This window comes from Tamandua tetradactyla, chromosome 3 (assembly GCF_023851605.1).
Source record: "Tamandua tetradactyla isolate mTamTet1 chromosome 3, mTamTet1.pri, whole genome shotgun sequence".
Classification (NCBI taxonomy): Eukaryota; Metazoa; Chordata; class Mammalia; order Pilosa; family Myrmecophagidae; genus Tamandua; species Tamandua tetradactyla.
Genome location: NC_135329.1, coordinates 139,873,416 through 139,894,995, shown reverse-complemented (window position 1 = coordinate 139,894,995; position 21,580 = coordinate 139,873,416). Strand labels below are relative to the sequence as shown.

The following is a 21,580-nucleotide window of genomic DNA, read 5'->3' as shown; positions in this document are numbered from 1 at the left end:
GAAAGAGTTGATCACTCTACAACATTCATACATTAAGATTTAGACGGCCCAGAAATAATTTGAATAGTATAAACATAACTTTTATGTACACCGGGAAACACAAACACTTGTGTGACTCATTTTATTGCAATATTTGCTTTATTGCCATGGTCTGGAATTGAATGTACAATATCTCCAAGGTATGTCTGCATATTTAAATAATGTAGAGTTGGAGAAGTGCCTATAATTAACAGCAGCTACAATACCCTTCTGAACTAATTTGGTCAGGCACAGCAAGTCACATTTACACTTTTTTCCCCTTCCTATTGCAATGGGAGTTCAAGTTTGGGAACGCGTTTCTCTTAAAGAAAAAAATATGTACATTTATTATATCAGCTGGTTTTGAATGTCTGTATTTTCCTAGATGTAACCCCAATGCCAATACACTGAATTTGTTTTTCATAAGGATCAAATGAAAACAATCCACAAGGCTTAAAATTTACAAAGAAATCAATAAATACCCATTTCAAAGCTTTCCTCTTTTCTAGAAGGCTCTTGTTAGAAACAAATTATTTTTGGACTATATAAATTTTTTTTTTTTTTTAACATGGGCAGGCACTGGGAATCGAACCCGGGTCCTCTGGCATGGCAGGCAAGCATTCTTGCCCGCTGAGCCACCGTGGCCCGCCCTGGACTATGTAAATATTAATGTATGAGATCTGCAAAGTGCATTGAATGTGCGTGAGATAGAAAAGTTTGAGTGCCACACTAAGCTGCAGGGTTGTTTTCTTCCTGCTACAACTGGAAGAATCAGAATTTTACTTAGAGGAAAAAAATTAAAAGAGAAGAAGAAAATGAAAATAGGGCAAGTAAAACTCAAATGACTGCGCCAACAACCCCAACCAGTGAAAAGTAGGAATTGGGGGTAGGGGAATGAACACTCCATATCCCACCCCTTATATCTGTCATACACAGTTCATGACATGAAGGCAGTGGTAGTAAAGGGATTCATAATCTAATTTCTGGAAACTAGGGTTTCAAAAAACATTCAGAGTGGTGTGTGCTTGTGTGCACACACCTTGAATAAACATGAAGACCAAGTAATCACTACTTTGATAAATAGACACTGCACTGAACACAGCGCAAGCGTTATCTGATTTAATCCTCAAGATGACATCACGAGTTTCAGATGGAAACTGAGCTTGGAGACATAAATAATTTTCTCCTTGATCTGCTACTAAGGGCAGGATTGGAATGCATTCCATATCTTAAATCATTATAAATGCCAAATTTGACATTTGGGTATTCAACCACTGGCAAATGGCAATCAATTTTCCTTGAGACTAAGTGCAATTAAACAGGACCACCAGGGCCAGACCGGGCAGGGGCACTGGGAAGTAGATTGGGATATTTGCACAAGGCCTCTCTCTGCGCTCCAAGGCAATTTCTCTGGGACACTTCACCCAGTGGGCAACTTTCTTCCTGGGGCTTTCTCTACTCACGCAGATTCCTGAGAAGGTGTCCAGTCACAGCTGCCTGTGACTTGCCCAATTACCATTAGAAATTCTGCCACCAAATACAAGCAGGTCCCTGGCCTGGAATCCATACGATCATTAACAGTTGAGGAGAAAATGACTGAGAAGCATTCTCCTCCCTAAATAGGCACGGTGCTGAAAGAGACATATCTAAAACTCCAAATATTTACTGTTCAACAGAACAAGTAAAACTTCCATGTCCAGAATCAAATACATAAACAGGTCTTACTGCCTGTACAAGCTCTTTCCAAACTCCAACCCCAACACATTAAATCACACTATAGAACATTATTTCTCAATATGGGCTAAATGCTGCTCTATGGCATCAATTACTTTCTACCTAAAGAGTATTTTTAAGAACCAGTTTTTACTGGGTCCCTTTAAAGACATTTTCACAGTTAGTCAGTCCTCCAGTGCTACAGAGTAGATCTATTTTCCATTTTACAAGTGAGGATAACAAATTTCAGGGTAGGTTATCCACAGCTGCACAGCTGACAAAAGGGCAGAGTTTGGATTTAATCCCAAATTCCATACTTTCTCTGGTATCTTATCCACTTTCCTTATAATTCTAGATAGAAATATACATTCTAATTGATTGCAATAAACACAAAAGAGTAAAAATTTAAATGAACTGTCCCATGTATCCAAAGATATACATATACTGACTGACACAGAGAGCCTGGATTTTCTCCTAATCTCCATAATGTCTAAATGACTGATTGCTTCTTTTTCCATTTTCCTTTACTCATGCTATTGTGTCCAGAACTGCCACTATGCTTAAACCACCAAGTCACTTTATTCTGTTTTTGAAATGGTGATTTATTAAGATCTACGGAGCCAGTGAGACCAACTGGCAGCTATTTCTATGATACTTGCCAAACTTTGCGTCTGGACAAGATTTTTGACGGGTTTCTCTATTACCTCCCCCACTCTTAATTCTGTGCTGCTTCTCTTCTCTCAAAATATCCTTGTGACTTTAAAGGATCTGTGCCAGTGATAATAGGAAGGAAGGGAAAGGGAACAGAAAAAAGAGGAGGGAAAGAGGGAGATACGGAGGGAAGGAGGGAGGAGATAGAAACCCAATAACAGCTTCAGGATGGCAACAACAGCTTCGTAACCTGAAAACTTAGAAGATAAAATGTGACATCAATGTGGTCACTAGAAAGTCACAAACAAATGGTATTCCTAAGTTACTGTATGAAAAGCTATCTAGTAAAGAAATGACTCTCTTCCACAATTAAGAATCACTTGTGTATCTCCTACCCAACCCCACCAACAATAAACCCTATAATCCAATTCTGTGGTACTAACACCACAAATAGGAATAAGAAGCAAGAGTGGCTTATGAAAAGTCCATTTGGCAGTCAGTAATGAGAAAAAAAGAAAGTTCTCCTTGAAAAAACATGTCCCGAGTATTCTCACAGATGAGTTATGGTAAGCAGCATTCTATACAATGACCAAATATGAATATAAACTTCAAAAATTACTTCTCAATAATATATACCAGACAATATTTGCCACTGGACTGTCTTATGGTGTGCAGCATTTAAGTTGAATCAGTTTTAAGTTTTCAAGTGCTTACAATTAAACTGAGTAAAACTCTTCAAGTGAAAAAAATTAAATTGAAAGGTAGATATGGGGTAAATGTGATCTTCACTCACAGAAAAGGTTCCATGGGATATAACTATGGTCCAGGCAATATATCTTAGTAGAATTTTATCCTATTAACCTGATTTGCTTTAAATGAATTGTGTACTCACCAGGTAGCTTTTACTTTAATTCTAAAGATCCTCTGGACATACTAGAAAGCTACAGAAGTCAAAGTACCATAGGAACTGGTAAAAAGATAAATATACTCGCCAATGAAATAGAATTAAGTGTTCAGAATAGACCCTCTCATCTATGCATAATTGTTCTTTGATCAGACAGCCAAGCCAACTCAACTGGGAAAGAGTAAGCCTCTTCAATAAATGGTGTTTGGAGAATTAGATATCCATATCCAAAAACAGTGAAAGAGGACCCCTATCTCATACTCTCAACAAAACTTAACTCAAAATGTATCAAAGATTTACATAATAGAGCTAAGAACATAAAGATTTTAGCAAAAAAATGTAGGGAAGTATCTTAAAAGATCTTGTGATAGGAGGTGGTTTCCTAGACCTTATACCCAAAGTGCTAGCAATGAAAAAAGAAATAGATAAATGGGATCTCCTCAAAACTGAACACTTTTGTGTATCAAAAGACTTTGTCAAAAAAGTAAAAAGGCAGCATATCTAATGCGAGACAATATTTGGAAACCACATATCAGATAAGGATTTAATATCCAGAAAACAGAAAGATTTCTAACAACTCAACAATAAAAAGACAATCAACCCAATTTAAAAAGGGCAAAAGACATGGACAGACAAAATTCAACTGTCTTAAAAACATATGAAAAGATGCTCAACTGATATTAGGGAAATGGGAATCAAAACCACATTGAGATATCATCTCATACCTACAAGAATGGCCATTATCCTAAAAACAGAAAAGTACAAGTCCTGGAGAGGATGTGGAGAAAGGCATACTTATCCACTGTTGGTGGGAAGTTAGAATGGTGCAACCAGTCTGGAAGGCAGTTTTGGTGGTTCTCAGGAAGTATAGAATTACCATATGATCAAGCAATCCTATTACTAGGCATATATTCAGAGGAACTGAAGGCAGGGGCACCAATGGACATTTGCACACCAATGTTTATATGGTGTGCCAGTTTGAAATGGTTGTGCATTCCAGAAAATACATGCTCTAAATATAATCCTCCTTCAGTATTGCTGGGGGGATCTTTTTATTGTTTCCATGGCGAAGTGACCGACCCTATGATGGGTGGTAACTTTTGATTAGGTGGTTTCCATGGAGATGTGTCTCCACTCATTCAAGGTAGGATTGCTTACTGGAGTCCTTTATGACAGAACCATTTTGGAAAAAAATATTTTTGCCAGCAGAGCCCACACAGCCAGAAACGTTTGGAGATGCAGAAGGAAAATGTCCCCGGGGAAACCTTATGAAATGAAGAGAGACAGCTAGTAGACATCACCATGTGACTTTCTAGCTGTTCTAGTTTGCTAGCTGTCAGAATGCAACACACCAGAGATGGACTGGCTTTTAATAAAAGGGGATTTATTTCATTAGCTCTTCAGAGGAAAGGCAGCTAACTTTCAACTGATGTTTTTTCTTACACGGGAAGACACAAGGTGATCTTTGCTGGCCTTCTCTCCAGGCTTCTGGATTCCAACTACTTTCCCCAGGGGGATTCCTTTCTGCATCTCCGAAGGCCTGGGCTGAGCTGCAAGTGCTAAGATGAGGTATACTGAGCTACTTGGAATGTGCTACGTTGAGCTCTTTCATTTAAGCAAGAGCCAATTAAATCAAACATCATTCACTGCAGCTAGCAGACATCACCATGTGACTTCCTAGCTGAGAGAGATGTCCAGAAGTCAAAGACCCCAGCTGACAAAGGTGTTCTGGATAGTATTAGCCTTTCTTAAGTGACGGTAACCTCTTATTGGTGACTTAATTTGGACATTTTCACAGCTTTAGAACTGTAAACTTGCAACTTAATAAATTCCCTTTTTAAAAGCCATTTCTGGTGAAGATAGCCAGCTGGAGTGGCTCGAGATTACCCTGCTCCACAGAAAGGTTGGTGAGGGGACAGAAGGGCGACTGATGTGGAGGTGGCGATTCAGGAGTGCAGCTGACCTTGGAGAGCCTTCTGCACCACATGTGGAAGCCCTGGTTGCAGAGGTCGAGGAACTGAGAGGCAGAAAGCTGGAGCCTGGCACAGAGGCGCAGAGCCCACAGAAGTGTACAGACTGGAGCGCAGGACTAGGAAGTAAGCCAGGTCATGCTTCTTGGCCATGCTACCCTCACCAGCACAGCCCTGTTACAGGCAACTCACCCCGCACCCAATACACCTGAACCCTATCACTCTCTCCTGTTCCCCACGCTCCAGGCAACCTCACATACCAGACCCCAGTGCACATGCCTGCCCCATACTCCCAACCCAAGTGCAGCCCAACCCAACTCTCCTACACCCCTCCCAAACACTATCTCCCTCTCCCTTTTCCCTGCAGGCTGTTGCCAGCACAAAAAAGTTTGGGGCACTAACCTCCATACCTAGGCTATCCCCACCCCCCGCCCATAGTGTCACACAGCCTCACCCCACCCTCCCTGAGCTCAGCACATCCCAGGCCTTCCCAGGCACTCCCAGGCCCACACATGCACGTGAGCCCCCAGTCACATCATTCAGCTCTGGGAAACATATTTTACAGCAGTCCTAGAACCATGCATGTGCACAGTCCTCAGCCTCACTTCCCAGCTCTGAGAAAGTGCTGACCTGCACAGCTGGGTCACAACAGCCCCCAATTCACAAAGGTGTATTGCCAACCTGTCACCACAGCTCTACTCATGGGCACAAAGGGCCCCATGCCTTAGACCAGAACACACCACTGTAATGCCCCCCAGATCAGTGCACCCACACAGCTACATCTCCCTGGCCACTGGGCACCCAGGTTCACAAGTACCAGTATAACATCTTCAACCTGTGCCCATACCTTCCCTGAAACAAATCACTTTATAGAGTGCTCCACCTGTGCCTTGCTCCCTGCTGTAAAACTATCCTGCAAAAACAAGAAATCAATCAAGATATTTACATGCGACGAAGACAGTAGTAGATCACAAAGTATATCACAATGCAGACAGATGTAGCCCTGCCTAATGATCAAGCTAAAACACCAGAGGAGACACAGACATTGGAACAACTACTCAAAGATGTTTATACAACTCTACTTAAAATAAGTGGGATGGAAAATGACATAAAGGAGATCAAGAAGACATTAAAAGACCACAAAGAGGAATTTGAAAGAACAAATAGAAAAATAGTGGAAATCACAGAGAGTAAAGACTCTATTCACCAAATTAAAAACATACTAGAGACGTACAACACAAGATTTGAAGAGATAGAAGAAAGAATAAGTGATATAGAGGACAGGATAATTGACTTTGAAGACTCAAAACAGCAAATGGCAAAAAAGATGAAAAAATTGACTCGGAACTCAGGGAAATGATAGGCAAAACAAAGTGCACAAATATAAGAATCATTGATGTCCCAGAAGGAGAAGAGAAGGGTAAAGGGCTAGGAAGAGTAGTTGAGGATATAATGGGGGAAAAATTCCCAATCCTCATAAAGGACATAAATATATAAGTCAAAGAAGCCCAAAGAATTTCAAACAGAATAAATCCAAATAGGCCTTCCGCAAGGAACATACTAATCAGTTCGTCAAATGTTGAAGAGAAGCAGAAAATCCTGAAAGTGGCAAGACAAAAACAATCTACTACATACAAAGGAAATCAAACAAGACTTAGTTCAGACTATTCAACTAGCACCTTGGAGGAGAGAAGGCATGGTATGATAAATTCAAGATCTTGAAAGAGAAAGACTTTCAGCTAAGAATTCTGTATCCAGCCAAATCGTCCTTCAAAACTGAGGGAGAGATTAAGGTTTTCACAGACAAAGAGGTCCTGAAAGAATCTGTCAACAAGAGACCGGCCCTCCAAGAAATACTAAAAGGAGTTCTGCTGGCTAAAAAAAAAGACAGGAGAGGGAGGTCTGGAGGAGGGCACAGAATGGACGAGTACCACTAAGGGTAATTTAAAGAATAGAAAAAGAAAGAGGGAAAAGAATAAATAGATCAGACATATAAAATAAAAAAGATAAGATGGTGGAATCAAGAAACACCTTTTCAGTATTAACTTTGAAAGTTACTGGACTAAGCTTACCAATTAAAAGATGCAGCTTTGCAGCATGGATTAAGAACCATAATACAGCTATACACTGCTTATCTTAGACACAGGACACAAATAGATTGAAAGCGAAAGGATAGAAAAAGATTTTCCATGCAAATTGTAACAAAAAGAAAGCAGGAGAAGCTATGCTAATATCAAACAAAATACACTTTAAATGTAAAGACATCATAAGAGACACAAAAGAACACTATATGTTAATTAAAAGGTCAATTCACCAAGAAGATACAACAATCATAAATGTTTATGCTCCCAATCAAGGAGCTCCAAAGTCCATGAGACAGACATTGGCAAAACTGAAGGGAGTGATAGATGTTTCAATAATAACAGTAGGAGACTTCAATACACCACTCTCCTCTGTAGATAGAACAGCTAGGCAGGAGATCAACAAGGAAATAGAGAAGTTAAATAACTTGATAAATGAATTGGACCTAACAGACATATATAGGTCATTATACCCCAAAGCACAAGGCTATACATCCTTCTCTAGTGCTCATGGAACATTCTCCAGGATAGATCATATGATGAGGCACAAAATAGGTCTTTATAAATTTAAAAATATTGGAATTATTCAAAGCACTTTCTCTGATGACAATGGGATGAAGGTGGATGTCAATAACCACCAAAGAACAAGAGCATTCACAAATATGTGGAGATTAAATAACACACTCAAACAACCAGTGGGTCAAAGAAGAAATTGCTAGAGAAATCAGTAGCTATCTGGAAACGAATGAAAATGAGAATACAATTTATCAGAACTTATGGGATGCGGCAAAGGCTGTGCTGAGAGGGGAATTTATTGTCTTAAATGCCTATATTAAAAAATAAGAAAGAGCAAAAATCGAGGACTTAACAGCAAACCTGGAGAAACTTGAGAAAGAATGGCAAACTAACCCCAAAGCAAATAGGAGAAGAGAAATAACAAAGATTAAAGAAGAGATAAATGACTGGGAGAACAAAAGAACAATAGAAATAATCAGTAAAACCAAAAGTGGGTTCTTTGAGACAATCAATAGACCTGAAGGGCCACTAGCAAGACTGGCATAGAAAAAAAGAGAGAGGATGCAAATAAACAAAATCAGAAATGAGAAGGGGTGCATTACCACAGACCCTGAAGAAATAAAAGAAATCATAAGAGGATATGCCAACAAATTAGACACCTTAGATGAAATGGACAAATTCCTGGAGACATACAAACAAGCTACATTGACTCAGTTAAGAAACAGATCTCAACAAATCAATCATAAGTAAAGCAATTCAATCAGTCATCAAAAATCTTGTTACAAAGAAAAGCCCAGGGCCAGATGGTTTCACAGGGGGATTTTATCAAACATGCCAAAAAGAACTAACACCAATCCTGCTCAAACTTTTCCAAAATATTGAGGAAAAAGGAACTCTTCCTAACTCATTTTATGAAGCTAATATTTTAATACCAAAACCGGGTAAACATGCTATAAGAAAGGAAAACTACAGGCCAAAATCCTTAATGAACATAGATGCTAAAATTCTCAATAAAATATTAGCAAATTGAATCTAACAACACATTAAAAGAATTATACACCATGGCCAAGTAGGGTTTATACCAGGAATGCAAGGATGGTTCAACACAAGAAAACCAATTAATGTAATACAGCACATTAACAAATCACAAGGGAAAAATCACATGATCATCTCAATTGATGCTGAAAAGCATTTGACAAAATTCAGCATCCTTTTCTGATAAAAACACTTCAAAAGATAGGAATCAAAGGTAACTACCTCAATATGATAAAGGGAATATATGAAAAAACAATAGCCAGCATCTGTTAGAGTCTGAAAGCTTTCCCCCTAAGATCAGATACAAGACAAGGATGCCCACTGTCACCACTATTATTCAACATTGTGTAGAAGTTCTAGCAAGAGCAACCAGCCAGGACAAAGATATAAAAGACATCCAAATTGGAAAGGAAGAAGTAAAACTCTCTTATTTGCAGATGATATGATACCATACTTAGAAGATTCTGAGAAATCTACAGCAGAGTTACTTGAGCTAATAAACAAATTCAGCAACGTAGTGGGATATAAAACTAATGTGCAAAAATCAGTAACAATTCTATACACAAACAATGAGCTAGCTGAGGAGTCAGTTAAGGAAAAAATTCCATTTAAAATAGCATCTAAAAGAATCAAATACCTAGAAATGAACTTAACTAGGGATGTAAATGACATGTACACAGAAAACTATATAACATTGCTAAAAGAAATCAAAAGAGATCTAAATAGGTGGAAAGACATTCCCTGCTCATAGATACGAAGGCTAAATATAGTTAAGATCTCAATTCTCCCTAAGTTGATTTACAGACTCAACACAGTACCAATCAAAATTTCAGCAACCTATTTTGAAGATTTGGGGAAGCTAACTATCCATCCAAGAGACCACGAATAGCTAAATGCAGCCTAGAAAAGAAGAACAAAGTGGAAGGATTAACATTCCCTGACTTTAAAACCTATTATAAAGCCATGTGGTCAAAGTAGCATAGTACTGGCACAAAGATAGAAGCATTGACCAATGGAATTGAATCAAAAGTGCAGAAACAAACCACCAAATCTATGGTCAACTGATTTTTGATAAGACCCCCAAATCTTCTGAACGGGGACAAAATAGTCTTTTCAATAATTGGACAGGGAAGAGCTGTATATCAGTAGTCGAAAAATGAGAGTAGACTCCTATCTTATACCTTACACAAAATTTACTCAAAGTGGATCAAACATCTAAATATAGTCACATGACATTGTTTCTTTTTGCATGCCTCACAACATTGTTCCTTTTTGTATACACAATATTCCATCCTATGTATATACCGCAGTTTGTTATCCAGTCATCCGTTGATGGAAATTTGGACTGTTTCCATCTCTTTGCAATCGTGAATAATGCTGCTTTATTTAGTTTGCTAATGCTACCAGAAGGTAATATACCAAAAACGGAAGCTTGATTTAGTTTTCTAATGCTGCCAGAATGCAATATACCAAAAAAACAGAATGGCTTTTTTTTTTCTTTTTAAACTTTTTTTTTTTTTTTTTTTTTTTTTTTTTTTTTTTTTTTTTTAAAGGAAAGACAGAGAGAAGGAAGGAAGGATAGAAGGAAGGAAGGAAGGAAGAAAGGGAAACATTTTTAAACATTTTCTTGTTTTATTGTATTCTGTTTCTCCGTTTTTGTTACATGGGCTGGGGCCGGGAATCGAACCGAGGTCCTCCGGCATAGCAGGCAAGCACTTTGCCCGCTGAGCCACCGCGGCCCGCCCTCTTTTTAAACTTTTTTTATTGTATAGTATAACATATATACAAAGCAAAGAAATTAAAAGGCAATAGTCTTCAAAGCACTCTTCAACAAGTGGTTACAAGACAGATCCCAGAGTTAGTCATGGGCTACCATATGATTCTCTCATATTTTTCCTTCTAGCTGCTCCAGAATATAGGAGGCTAGAGGGCTTAAATACTTTTTTGTCATCACAATTGACTTTTTTATACTTCTTTTTTGTGAATGATAACATATATACAAAAAAGTTATACATTTCAAAGCACAGCACAATTAGTTGTAGAACATATTTCAGACTTTGACATGATGTGATTAGGACTAAGGTAAATCAGACTAAAGAGTAAAGGATGATGACTATGTTTTAAAACTTTAATGCCTGTGTGAGTCCAAAGGAAGAGATGTTTATTGGGTGCAAAATTTAAGTTTTCCACAGCACATTACCTAATTTAACTTGTATGGTCAGTTTATTTGAATACCATAATTACATGGAAACTTGAATAGGGAGTGAAATCTTGTAGGTTTGTACAGGTTAGTGTGATGCCCCAATACGTCCAAGAGTAATTTGGGTAAAGAATAAACAATATTTGCAAAGTCCCCTTAAAGGACTGGGGAAAATGTAGAAATATTCCCGTCCTCACCTAGGGAATGCCAGATATTCTCACAAGCATTGAAGGCTACCAATTCAACAGGCCAATTCCTCAATCTTAGGACTTGCCCTTATGAAACCCATTACTACAAAAGAGAAACTAAGACTATTTATAATTATGCCTAAGAGTTACCTCCAGAGAACTTTTTTTGTTGCTCAGATGTGGCCTCTCTCTAAGCCAAAACTCTGCAAATAAACTCACTACTCTCCCCCCCTACATGGAACATAACTCTCGGAAGTATAAATCTCCCTGGCAACATGGGAAATGACTCCCAGTGATGAGCCTGACCTGGCATCATGGGATTGAGAAAGCCTTCTTGACCCGAAGGGGGAAGAGAAATGAAACAAAATTAAGTTTCAGTGCTGAGATTTCAAATAGAGTCAAGAGGTCATTATGGAAGTTATTCTTATGCATTACATAGATATCCCTTTTTAGTTTTCAGTGGATTAGAATATCTAGAAGAATATACCTGAAACTGTTGAACTGTATTCCAGTAGCCTTGATTCTTGAAGACAATTGTATAACTATATACCTTTCTAGTTTGCAAGCTGCCGAAATGCAATATACCAGAAATGGAATGGCTTTTCAAAGGGGGAATTTATTAAGTTGCAAGTTAACAGTTCTAAGGCTGTGAAAATGTCAAAATTAAGTCACCAACAAGAGGTTATCTTCACTCAAGAAAGGCCAATGAAGTTCAGGGTTTTCTCTCAATTGGAAAGGTACATACATAATGTCATCTATTAGCTTTCTCTCCAGGCTTTTTGTTTCATGAAGCTCCCCTGGGAGCGTTTTCCTTCTTTCATCTCCAAAGGTCTCTGGCTGTGTGGGCTCTAGCTTTTTCCAAAATGGTTCCCTCTTAAAGAGCTCCAGTAAGCAACCCCACCTTGAATGGATGGAGACACATCTGCCTGGAAACCATCTAATCAAAAGTTACCACCCACAGTTGGGTGAGTCACACCTCCACGGATAATCAAAAAGCTCCCATCCAGCAATATTGATTGAGGATTAAAAGGCACAGCTTTTCTGGGGTAAACCACAGATTTAAACCAGCACACAGTGTGCCCATATGCTTCTGTAAACCTTGTGGCTAACACTCCCTTTAATGAGTATGTGAGTAAAAAAATAAGGAGAATACATAAATAAATAATATGGGGGAATAAGGGGCATGGGATGTTTTGGGTGTTCTTTTGTATTTTTATTTTTATTCTTATAGGTTTTTTTTGGAGTAACGAAAGTGTTCAAAAATTGATTGTGGTGATGACACAAACAACTATGTGATGATACTGTGAATCACTGATTGTACACTTTGATTATAGGGTATGTGAATATATCTTATAAAATTGCATGAAAAAAGTTAGAATGGGCATAACCCAAATATCCCCACAGATTGGGAGAAGGATCAAAGGAGAAAGAAGTTAGGATTTAACAAATGGATATGATTACTGAATCATTAAATATAATGATTTATATTTAATAAATACTGATAATATTTATATATCAATAGATATTTATTTTTAGCCCCCAATATCTTGGAGCAGCTAGAAGGAGAAAACTGAAATTGTGGAACTGTACCTCATATCAAACTTTGAAATCCATTCTATAACTATTTGTCACAATGTACCTTGAAATGTATTGCTTTTGTATATATATGTTATTTCACAATTAAAAAACATTAAAAAATAATAAGAAAAAATTGCATTAAAGTAAAGATCCCCTGGAACTAGGAAATGTGCTTTTCTAAAGACACTTTGCTCTCTTTTCCTATATTTGCCAATTTACTATTATTAAACTGCCATATTAGCAATTGAGTTAGAAGTAAGTTGTTTGAGTCAAGTGCCTTCCCAAAAAAGCATCAGTTTACTTTAGTTTCTTCAGGATTTTAAACCTTCCCTCCATCACTCCTCACCTCCCATAGTCCTGACAGATTTCTCCTAGACCCTAGAGGGACAATGCTTTCAAAACAAAACAAAACAAAACAAACAACAAAACTTGATGGAACTGCGATGTTTTCCTAACTGGTTTTAGTTTTTAGAAACTAAAAGTTCAGAGACAAAATAACGGTGTTTAGGCTCTATCCCTGAATTTCCCTTCATAAGAACTCATTTGTTCCTGATACCTCAATTTTCCTTCCAGGCTCTTCTCTCTGCCATTCTCTCCTCCTCTCTCCATAATAAAGTCAGGATGTTTTTTACCTCATTCACTTCAATTTATTCCTTCTACTATGTAGGATCTGAGGTGCTTCTTCCCTAATGATGATGATTTACGTTGTGGGGGAAAGAAAGGAGGCAGAAAGAAATAAAACGGTATGAACATAAGCAGAAAAACAGAGCAAGACAATTCTTTATTCTGCAAAATAAATAAATAAATTCATTTATTCTGCATTAAATAAATACAAAAGCCACCTCTCTCCCCAACGACAAAATGCGAAATTGCATCTTTCATCCAATCGAAAAATACACGACTCACAAAAAGTATAAAACAATCATTAAAAATATAAAACAAATGATTAAATGATTAAAAATAACTCACATTACAAGAGTAACATTTTTCCAACTTTCAAAGTAAAAATTCTCCCAAATCATAATAATGTCCATGCTGATAAGGAAGTACAAATAGCTGTAAGCTTTCTGGAAATAAATCTGACAGTTTCTATGAAGAGTTCTAACATATTTATCCTTTTGGGCTAAGTAATTCCATGACAAAATAATCATAAATGTGCCTTCCTTAGTAAATCATCAGATATTGAAAGATGTATATACATAAACCAAAAACAGCTTCAATGACCAAATACAAAATGGGGACTAGTTAAGTGAATTATGGTATATCTGCAGTGTTAAATCATGTACAGTCACTGAAAATATTTTTGAATACTTTTTATTACACGGAAAATGTTCAGATTATATCATTTAATGGGGAAAGTTGTACAGAAGGATCTTCATGCTCCAGGATGCAATCTTGTTTAACCCCTTAATTTTACAAACGAAACAAACAAAGAAAAAATGTGTCACTACAAGCATTAAGTGACATAGCGATTTACTAGCAAGCAAAATTTGGAATCCCAGTACCCTGACTCAAAAGTGTTTAAGAAATGAATTGATCAAAAAAAGAATGAATTTTTCCTGGGAGGAAAAAAAATTGAGCCCTAAGTTTGTGGAACTAGATACCAATAGGTATAGGAATCTGATTTTCCCTGGTGACAGAAAAAGAAATGTAAATGTATGGAATAAACATTTAAAATCTTCAACGTGTCACATGGACCTAGATTTCTGTTCTCATCAACAATGTCCCATCAGGTGGGTGAAGCACATGCCCAGAGCCTTAGGAAGACTCAGTGATCTCTTACAAAGCCACAAGACTGGCATGCTGAGGGAAAACATTCACCTGCAACTCCATTTTCCTACCACTACCACCTCTTCTTTCCCATCACAGAAGAGAAACTACTTCTGAGATACCTTCGATGCTAGGAACCCCTGGGGGAAAAGTTAATCTGGTCGATTGAGAATTCAGATATCTTTAACAGAAAAATCGTAAGTGAACTCAAGGTGTTAATTTTATTAACCCTTGATGCCATTAAATCATTTGTGACCACTGATATTGATCTCACCTGCCTCTTCCACCATGCAAAGGTACTGTCTACTCAGAGAAACGTTACGGCTTTTATCTACCAATGATCCTATTAAAATAGCCAAAGCATTATACCCTGTAAATGCAAAACTTTCATTTTGCTAGCTAAAAGGGTTGTGCTACAGTTTGCAAAAGATACCTTCCCTTTGAGTTTGGGTTGTTTTTCAACCAAACACGCACTGAAATCCAATTTTCTTATTGCAGTCAGAAACTGTAGGAGGCAATGTATCTGTGCCTCAATCTGACTATTGTCTTTTACCCCAGTCTCTGGCAAAGCAGGTATCCATTGTTTTAAACTAAATCACACCAACATTTAAGCTAAACAGGTACGTGATCAAGCTTAATATCCAACTCAGATTGTGTGAGAAAAAATTGTTTGTATGCAAATTGTTCTCAGATACCCTTTCAAGATATATTTCATGACATCAGCTTCTTCATTACAATGCATATCACAGGAACGTCCTTCAGTAATGAGCTTCACCTACTGCCCCACCCTTTTCAGGTATTCATTCACTCTTCACTCACTCCTTTTCTCTCCCCTCTGACCACACACAGACACACACACATACTCGTGGATTGTTGCCTCTCCCTGGGACCCACAAATACATCCTGTGTTCTGGACCAGGTGTGTCAGCCTGGCAGGTTTAAAACACAAACTCCTAGTAGATAAGAGAATGACTGTCAGTGCATTCCCTCCCCCATTATCCTGAACATTGGTAAACATTCACTGGAGACTGTTTGACTCTGGTGGGCATGGTTTACCACATCTCGCTCACACCTACCCAGTGGTACTTCTGTCCCTGGAGGAGAGGGTGTAAGGTTCCTCCCCTGTGGTAGCTCATGATCACAAGAGAAAGGAGCAAGGAAGATATCTCCTTGCTTTGGCTACGGATTGAGACCCTCTGGACCACTAGAGGGTCTATGGAGAATCCATGCTACAGGTGAAGCTGACCTTGCTCTATCTCTTCTCTATGTGAGTAAAACACCTTTCCAACAGAGCCTGTGTGAGTCGTGCTTTTGCTGGTGACCCAACACTTGTATTGGAGCGAGCTGACATCTCTGCAGACGTCTCTCCTAACACACACACACAGTCATAATTTCTCTTGACTGCCTCACCCAAAGCTTCTGGCAAAGCAAAGATACTAATAGGTCCATGGGCAGACATTCTCCCCTAATACAACTGAGAAATGTTGCTCCTTGAAGGTTTGAGGGCTACAGATGGTTCTTGGGCTGAATGAGTCAGGCAGGAGTTAGTTAGCTTCCTGAAGGATTATAGTCCTCACGTAATTTGGCACTTTGAAGCCAACTTGACAGGAACAAGCATTTTGTTTCTTACACAATCATCACAAGAGGTGCCAGGTCTACTCTGGGGTCTACCCAAAAGTGACCTGAGTTGAGCAATTGCTTTCCTTGTAGAATCTTCTCTTTCTGGTTATTCTGAAATATTATTTTTTAGAGCAAATGACACAGCCAAATGATTCTTTTGATGCCACAACATAACTAAAAATGTAAGAAACAAAACCATTTGTTAGAATATTTCTATTTCAAAATCAATTTATTCTTAGAGTATTTATTTCTGCCTGTCAAAAAAAAATCTTTAGCCTACTTCAAAGTTTCATGAGATAATAATTAGTAAGCTTCAAATATAGAGGACCCATAGGAATCAGAGAACTGTAAGGGGAAAAGCAACCTTAGATTGTAAAAGACCATTGGCTGCACTGATTATGAGAAAACAAGGCTGAGAAAAATTAGGTGGCTGCCCCAGTTTGAGACAAATTTGAATTAGAACTCAAGTATTTCTGATTCCCAATTAATACTTTTTGCCTCTCTTCCATTAGGCCATAACAAAGAAAATGCATACAAGCTACCCTTTATGAAAATAACTCAAATAATTTTATTTCCAAACAGAAATTCAGCAGAACACTAATTCCACATTTATCAATACTATAGCAAAAATGCATTTTTAAAAAGTGCTGTTATTGGAAGAAGCACTTGTTATCATTTCTGAGAATGGTTTACTGAGGCTGAGCATTAAATCAAGAAAATTCATCAGAGATGAAAATGCTATATTATTAAGTACTACTTTGTTCCTTGTCATCAAGTCAACAGCATAATATAACAGTATACATTATAATTTTCATTCTAGGAGAAACCATCCAGTTTTTCTGTTTGTTATTTTTTGTTTTTAACAAGGGCAGGCTCAGGGAATGGAACCTGGATTTCCGGCATGGCAGGCAAGAACTTTCTGCCACTGAGCCACAGTTGCCCACCCTTGTTTTGTTTTTAACAACAGATATTTTACTCTGCCAATCAAATAATATCTCTAGTAGCCCTTTCCATTCCTACCCAAAGCTAAGTGTAGCGTAAAGACTATGTTTAAACCACGAAGCCTTGGACTGTTCAGTTAGCCAAAAGTCATTGACTTTAGGCTGCTCCATTTTTAACAAGGCATCATAAGCGCCTATATTGCAGTCCATATAGTACTACGGCATGTCATGTTCCGGATACCGATGGGGCCATTAGTGCAGGTGAAACAAAAAGACAGGGCTGTCAACTGGGCAAAGTCTAATTCAGTCCATTCTTGAGTGTTTCTCTTTACATTAGTCTGAGGAAGATATTCAGAATCACAATTTTAGCCTCAACAAGGGTATTACTGACCTTATTTAATAGAAATAAAGATTTTGGATGATCAGGTATTTATTTGATAAAGATGTTCTCAATTCTGAAATAAATGACAATAGAAGCACGAAAAGAACTGACTTTTAAGGGAATTATTTCTTACAAAAGCATTTTACTTTATAAAGGAATTCATAACAGGCTTTTTTAAATCATGTTATATGTTATAGATCCTGTAAGAGAAAAAGATTTATGCACGTGGTAGAAAGGATACAGAAAAGTGAGTGTTTCTGTAATTATATCAGTTGGCTAGGTAAAATTGATTCAGGCTCTTGATAGAGGCTACTGAGATGAAGGCCACAGGTTGGATCCCAATATGTGTCATCTAGGTTTGAAAAGAGGAGAAACAGATGGAATTTCTAACTCTGAATTCACCTATGCCCCTGGTTGCTCAGAGAATTGACAGAGTGTAAATGGTTAAACAGAGAACTGTCACTGCTATGAGAAGATACCAAATAGAGACCCTCCCAGTGGTTAGCAGCATCCTCTACAGTATGGGCCATATTGGATTATTATCCTGGGCATTATTCTGGGCATTAATCATAAACTTTTACTTTCCATAGGCCATTAAAACACATCTACTTGGACCAATGGCCTGAAGAAAATTAACCAATTATCTACATATCAATATGAAGACGTTTGCTATTACTGGTAGTTGAAAGTGGCGTATGCCTTTGTTAACTGTATGTCAAGTTATGGGATTATACAAAAAAAAATGTTCAGGAAGAGGAAAAATAAACTTCCAGGAGTTTAAAAAAAAAAAAGCAGTCTAAGAACAAAGCTATCTCCATTCAGTAATGAATTTATGTGTTTTGCTTAACCTAATGAAAAGCCTGGAATCAGCATAGGGAAGGATGTCAGGAACAAGCAGCTTATTGAACACAGGTCATCTGCTAACCTGCTTTTGTTCTGCAAAACATAAGTCTGCACAGCCCTTTCAAAAATGCATTAGTTAGGGTGCATGGGTAGTTCAGTGGTTAGAATGCCCACCTTCCATGCGGGAGACCTGGGTTCAATTCCCAGACCATGCAACACCCCCCCCCCCCCAAAAAAAATGCATTAACTATCTAAAAGTGAGCCCAGACAATTTATCAGATGCCCATTCAGCAACTGTATGTCAAGCCTCTATGTGTCAACATAGAGCAACCAGTTATTCCTGACAGTCTCCTTGTCTCTGGACGGATTGCAAGGTTAGATATGAGTTCATATTTTTGCAAGTGAATATTTGCTCTAGAAGCAACACGAAAGCTGTAAGCACGCCCACTTTTTCTCGGTAAATCTCAGCATTGCATAGAATGAGTGGCATATTTGTGCTGGATTACAATGCTTTTTAAATAGAAAGCCTTCAATTCCCTTCTTTTGTGCATGTCCATTTCTATAGGCAAACAGTTGACTTAGTTCTCCAGTAACAATATTGCCTACTGGAAACGACACTTTCCTTAAACAACAAAAGATACTTTTTGTTGCCATCAGATTTGGTCTTTTGCCATTTCCAGCAACAAATAACACAAAAGAAATTCTGCTGTCCTCCATAGTGGTTCTAGATGAACAGAAAACAGCAAACAAAAGTAACAGCAGAAGTTAAGAAACAAAACGAAGGTGAATTGGAGGCAGGGGAAGGGAGATGCAAGGAAAGGAAGAAACAGACCTTAAACTCCACTTTGAGATCTAAGAAATTCAGCCTTTATTGATAAAAAGGGGGGATGAGGTTTTCAGCTGAAAGAAAGAAGTGTGCAGCTGCTTGGCTTTACTTTAGTAGCACCCAGAGAATGCTTCGTAGGGAAAATCTAGCTTAGTAACTATGCCTGATTCAATGACAGTAATACAAGTTTGCACCTGACACAACGGGGATACTCGGCCAAAGTGAGAAATTAAATAATCATGTGTCAATTATTTAAATTAAAAAGAAAGTGTGTTCTAGTGCCAAAAACGTATGATTATCCATAGGAAACAGCTATCAATTTAATTATCACCATTTCGCAGGCTGAGCGCCATCCGGTCACATCCTCCTTTAAAGAAACAGCTAATGGCCTAGAGTGCTGGAAACCTACAAACTACTGTCACTTATTTCCCAGGAATATGGACTTGATACTCAAGTGTCACTGGGGGAGACCAAATCGCGACCAGTAGCCAGGGAGTCCCCGACGAACTCTTCCAAAGAACAAACCCTCATATCCATGGGTCGCGAGAGAGGATTGGAAGCGTGTGCGGTATCTCCTCCTTCCCGGCCGCGGATCCGGAACGTCTCCGGCTGTCAGGTGGGCGACACGAGCCTCCCCCGGCAAGCCCTGCCTGGCAGCGCCGGGGCGAGAGGGGCGAGCCCCGCCGAGTGCCGCGCGTCCCGCTGCCGGTCCGCGCTCACCTTTGTTCGCCTCCCCTCGCCATCCGCGAGGAACAGAGAGCCCCGGCCAAAGGCGGAGCGCGGAGGACGACCCCCAAGCCTCCACGACGCCTAACAGACGCCCGGGAGGAAATCGGTAGGCACGCCAGACCCTCTCTGGCTCCCAGAAAGAGTTTAAGGGTCTAAGGGGTCAGCAGCCCCTTCCCGAACACAAAGGTTGGGAGGCGTGAGCTGAGTGTGCGCTGCGGGTACGGGCGCCACAGAACACACGAGTGTGCGTGTGCGCGTGTGTAGGCGGGGGAGGGGAAGAGGCGCTCCAGCCCTTCTTACCTCTCGAAGATGAGCCGTAGCATGAAGATGCAGAAAGCCACGGGGAAGGCGAGGTAGAGGTCCTCAGCCTGCGGGAAGGTGGCTTCCTCCGTGTTCTTCAGGTCTGCCCAGGTGACATTGTGCGGGAGCCAGAACCTCTCGTTCCAGAACCAGGCTAAGATCCCTGCCATCTTGCTTTGTCCACTCCTGTCCTGCGGCTCTCGCGGCCCGCCGAGCTTTCCGCCGCGCAGGACGCCGAGCTAGCCCTGAGGCTGTGTTGCCGCCGCCGCTCCCGCCCGCTGCCGCCGCCTCCTCCGCGGCCGCTGCTCTCGAAGGCTCTCAGCGAGCCCGGGTTCTCTCCAGCCTCTGGCCGCGCTGGAGAAAGGGGCCGCCTCGCCAGTCACATGGCAGTCCTGGCCGCTGGTCCTGATTGGCTCTTCCTCGCGTCAAGCAGCAAGGCACACGCGGCCAACTCGCCCACGCCCGGAGGAAAGGCGCAGTCGCTGCGCGCTGGGCACCGGGGTACAGCTCCGGCGACTGCCGCCGGCCCCTGAGCTCACCACGGTCTCGATGTGCATTTAGCGCAGGGACTTGGGCCCAGCCGGGCAAATCCGCCCCAGCCCCGCGGCTTGCTCGCACATGCTCAGAACGCTGGCACCTACCCCACTGGAGTTTCTGGGCTCTCTGTTCGCTTCCCGTGCGCGTGGAGGCGGTGGGGAAAGGGCTAGGGTCTGGGTCTGATCAAGGGGTAGGGACGGAGTCTGATCATCGGAATCGCCCCTAAACTGAGGAAAGGACAGAATGGAGAAGTGGGGTACGCAAAAAAGCCAAACGGGAGGAAGAAGTGGGAGGAAAAGGTCATCCACACTAGGGCTTGGAGAAGCAGGGAGCAAACAAGGAACTGGGGCAGGATGGTTTGGCAAGAGCTGTCTGCATCTGCCCCACTCCTGTGTCTCCACCATGTAGGACCTTCCAGCCTCACTACACTACCACTGATCATCACAGCCAGCTCCCCAAAGGAACAGAGCCCTCTATTTTAATTTATGAGGTGCTATGTGAAATTAGGTACTTAATTGACTATTTGATGAAGATGATGATGACGATGACCATGATGGTGATAGCAAGTGCAACCTCCTGTAAAGCAGCCCCTCTCAAGTAACCACTCAGAAAATGTTACCAGGCCACGTTTTGACTTCACAGATCATCAGAGAACCCCCGCACTGCTACTTAACAGTCTCATTATTTCCTGCCTTCTGATTCTGAAATGTAGAAGACATCAGGCATGTGAGGTAAACCCAAGTACCTTCACTCCCACAATAAATGTCCCCACTGATAA

At 40.0% G+C, this 21,580-nt stretch overlaps 1 protein-coding gene and 1 non-coding gene across 4 annotated transcripts in view; one reads left to right on the top strand and one right to left on the bottom strand.

Moving 5' to 3' along the window:
- The window catches only part of CERS6 (ceramide synthase 6), a 389,110-nt gene extending 368,526 nt beyond the window's left edge, over positions 1 to 20,584 (bottom strand). Inside the window, exon 1 of one of the 3 annotated variants that reach the window (XM_077154067.1) lies at positions 20,266 to 20,584. In XM_077154067.1, coding sequence (XP_077010182.1) covers positions 20,266 to 20,435 — 170 coding nt within the window. In that variant the 5' untranslated portion in view covers positions 20,436 to 20,584. The remainder of the gene's footprint in view (positions 1 to 20,265) is intronic. The other 2 variants (XM_077154069.1, XM_077154068.1) reach the window with 2 other exon arrangements.
- Positions 18,554 to 18,625, top strand: TRNAG-UCC (transfer RNA glycine (anticodon UCC)). Its single transcript has one exon. It is a non-coding gene; the product is annotated as a tRNA-Gly (tRNA).
- Positions 20,585 to 21,580: the final 996 nt, after the last annotated feature.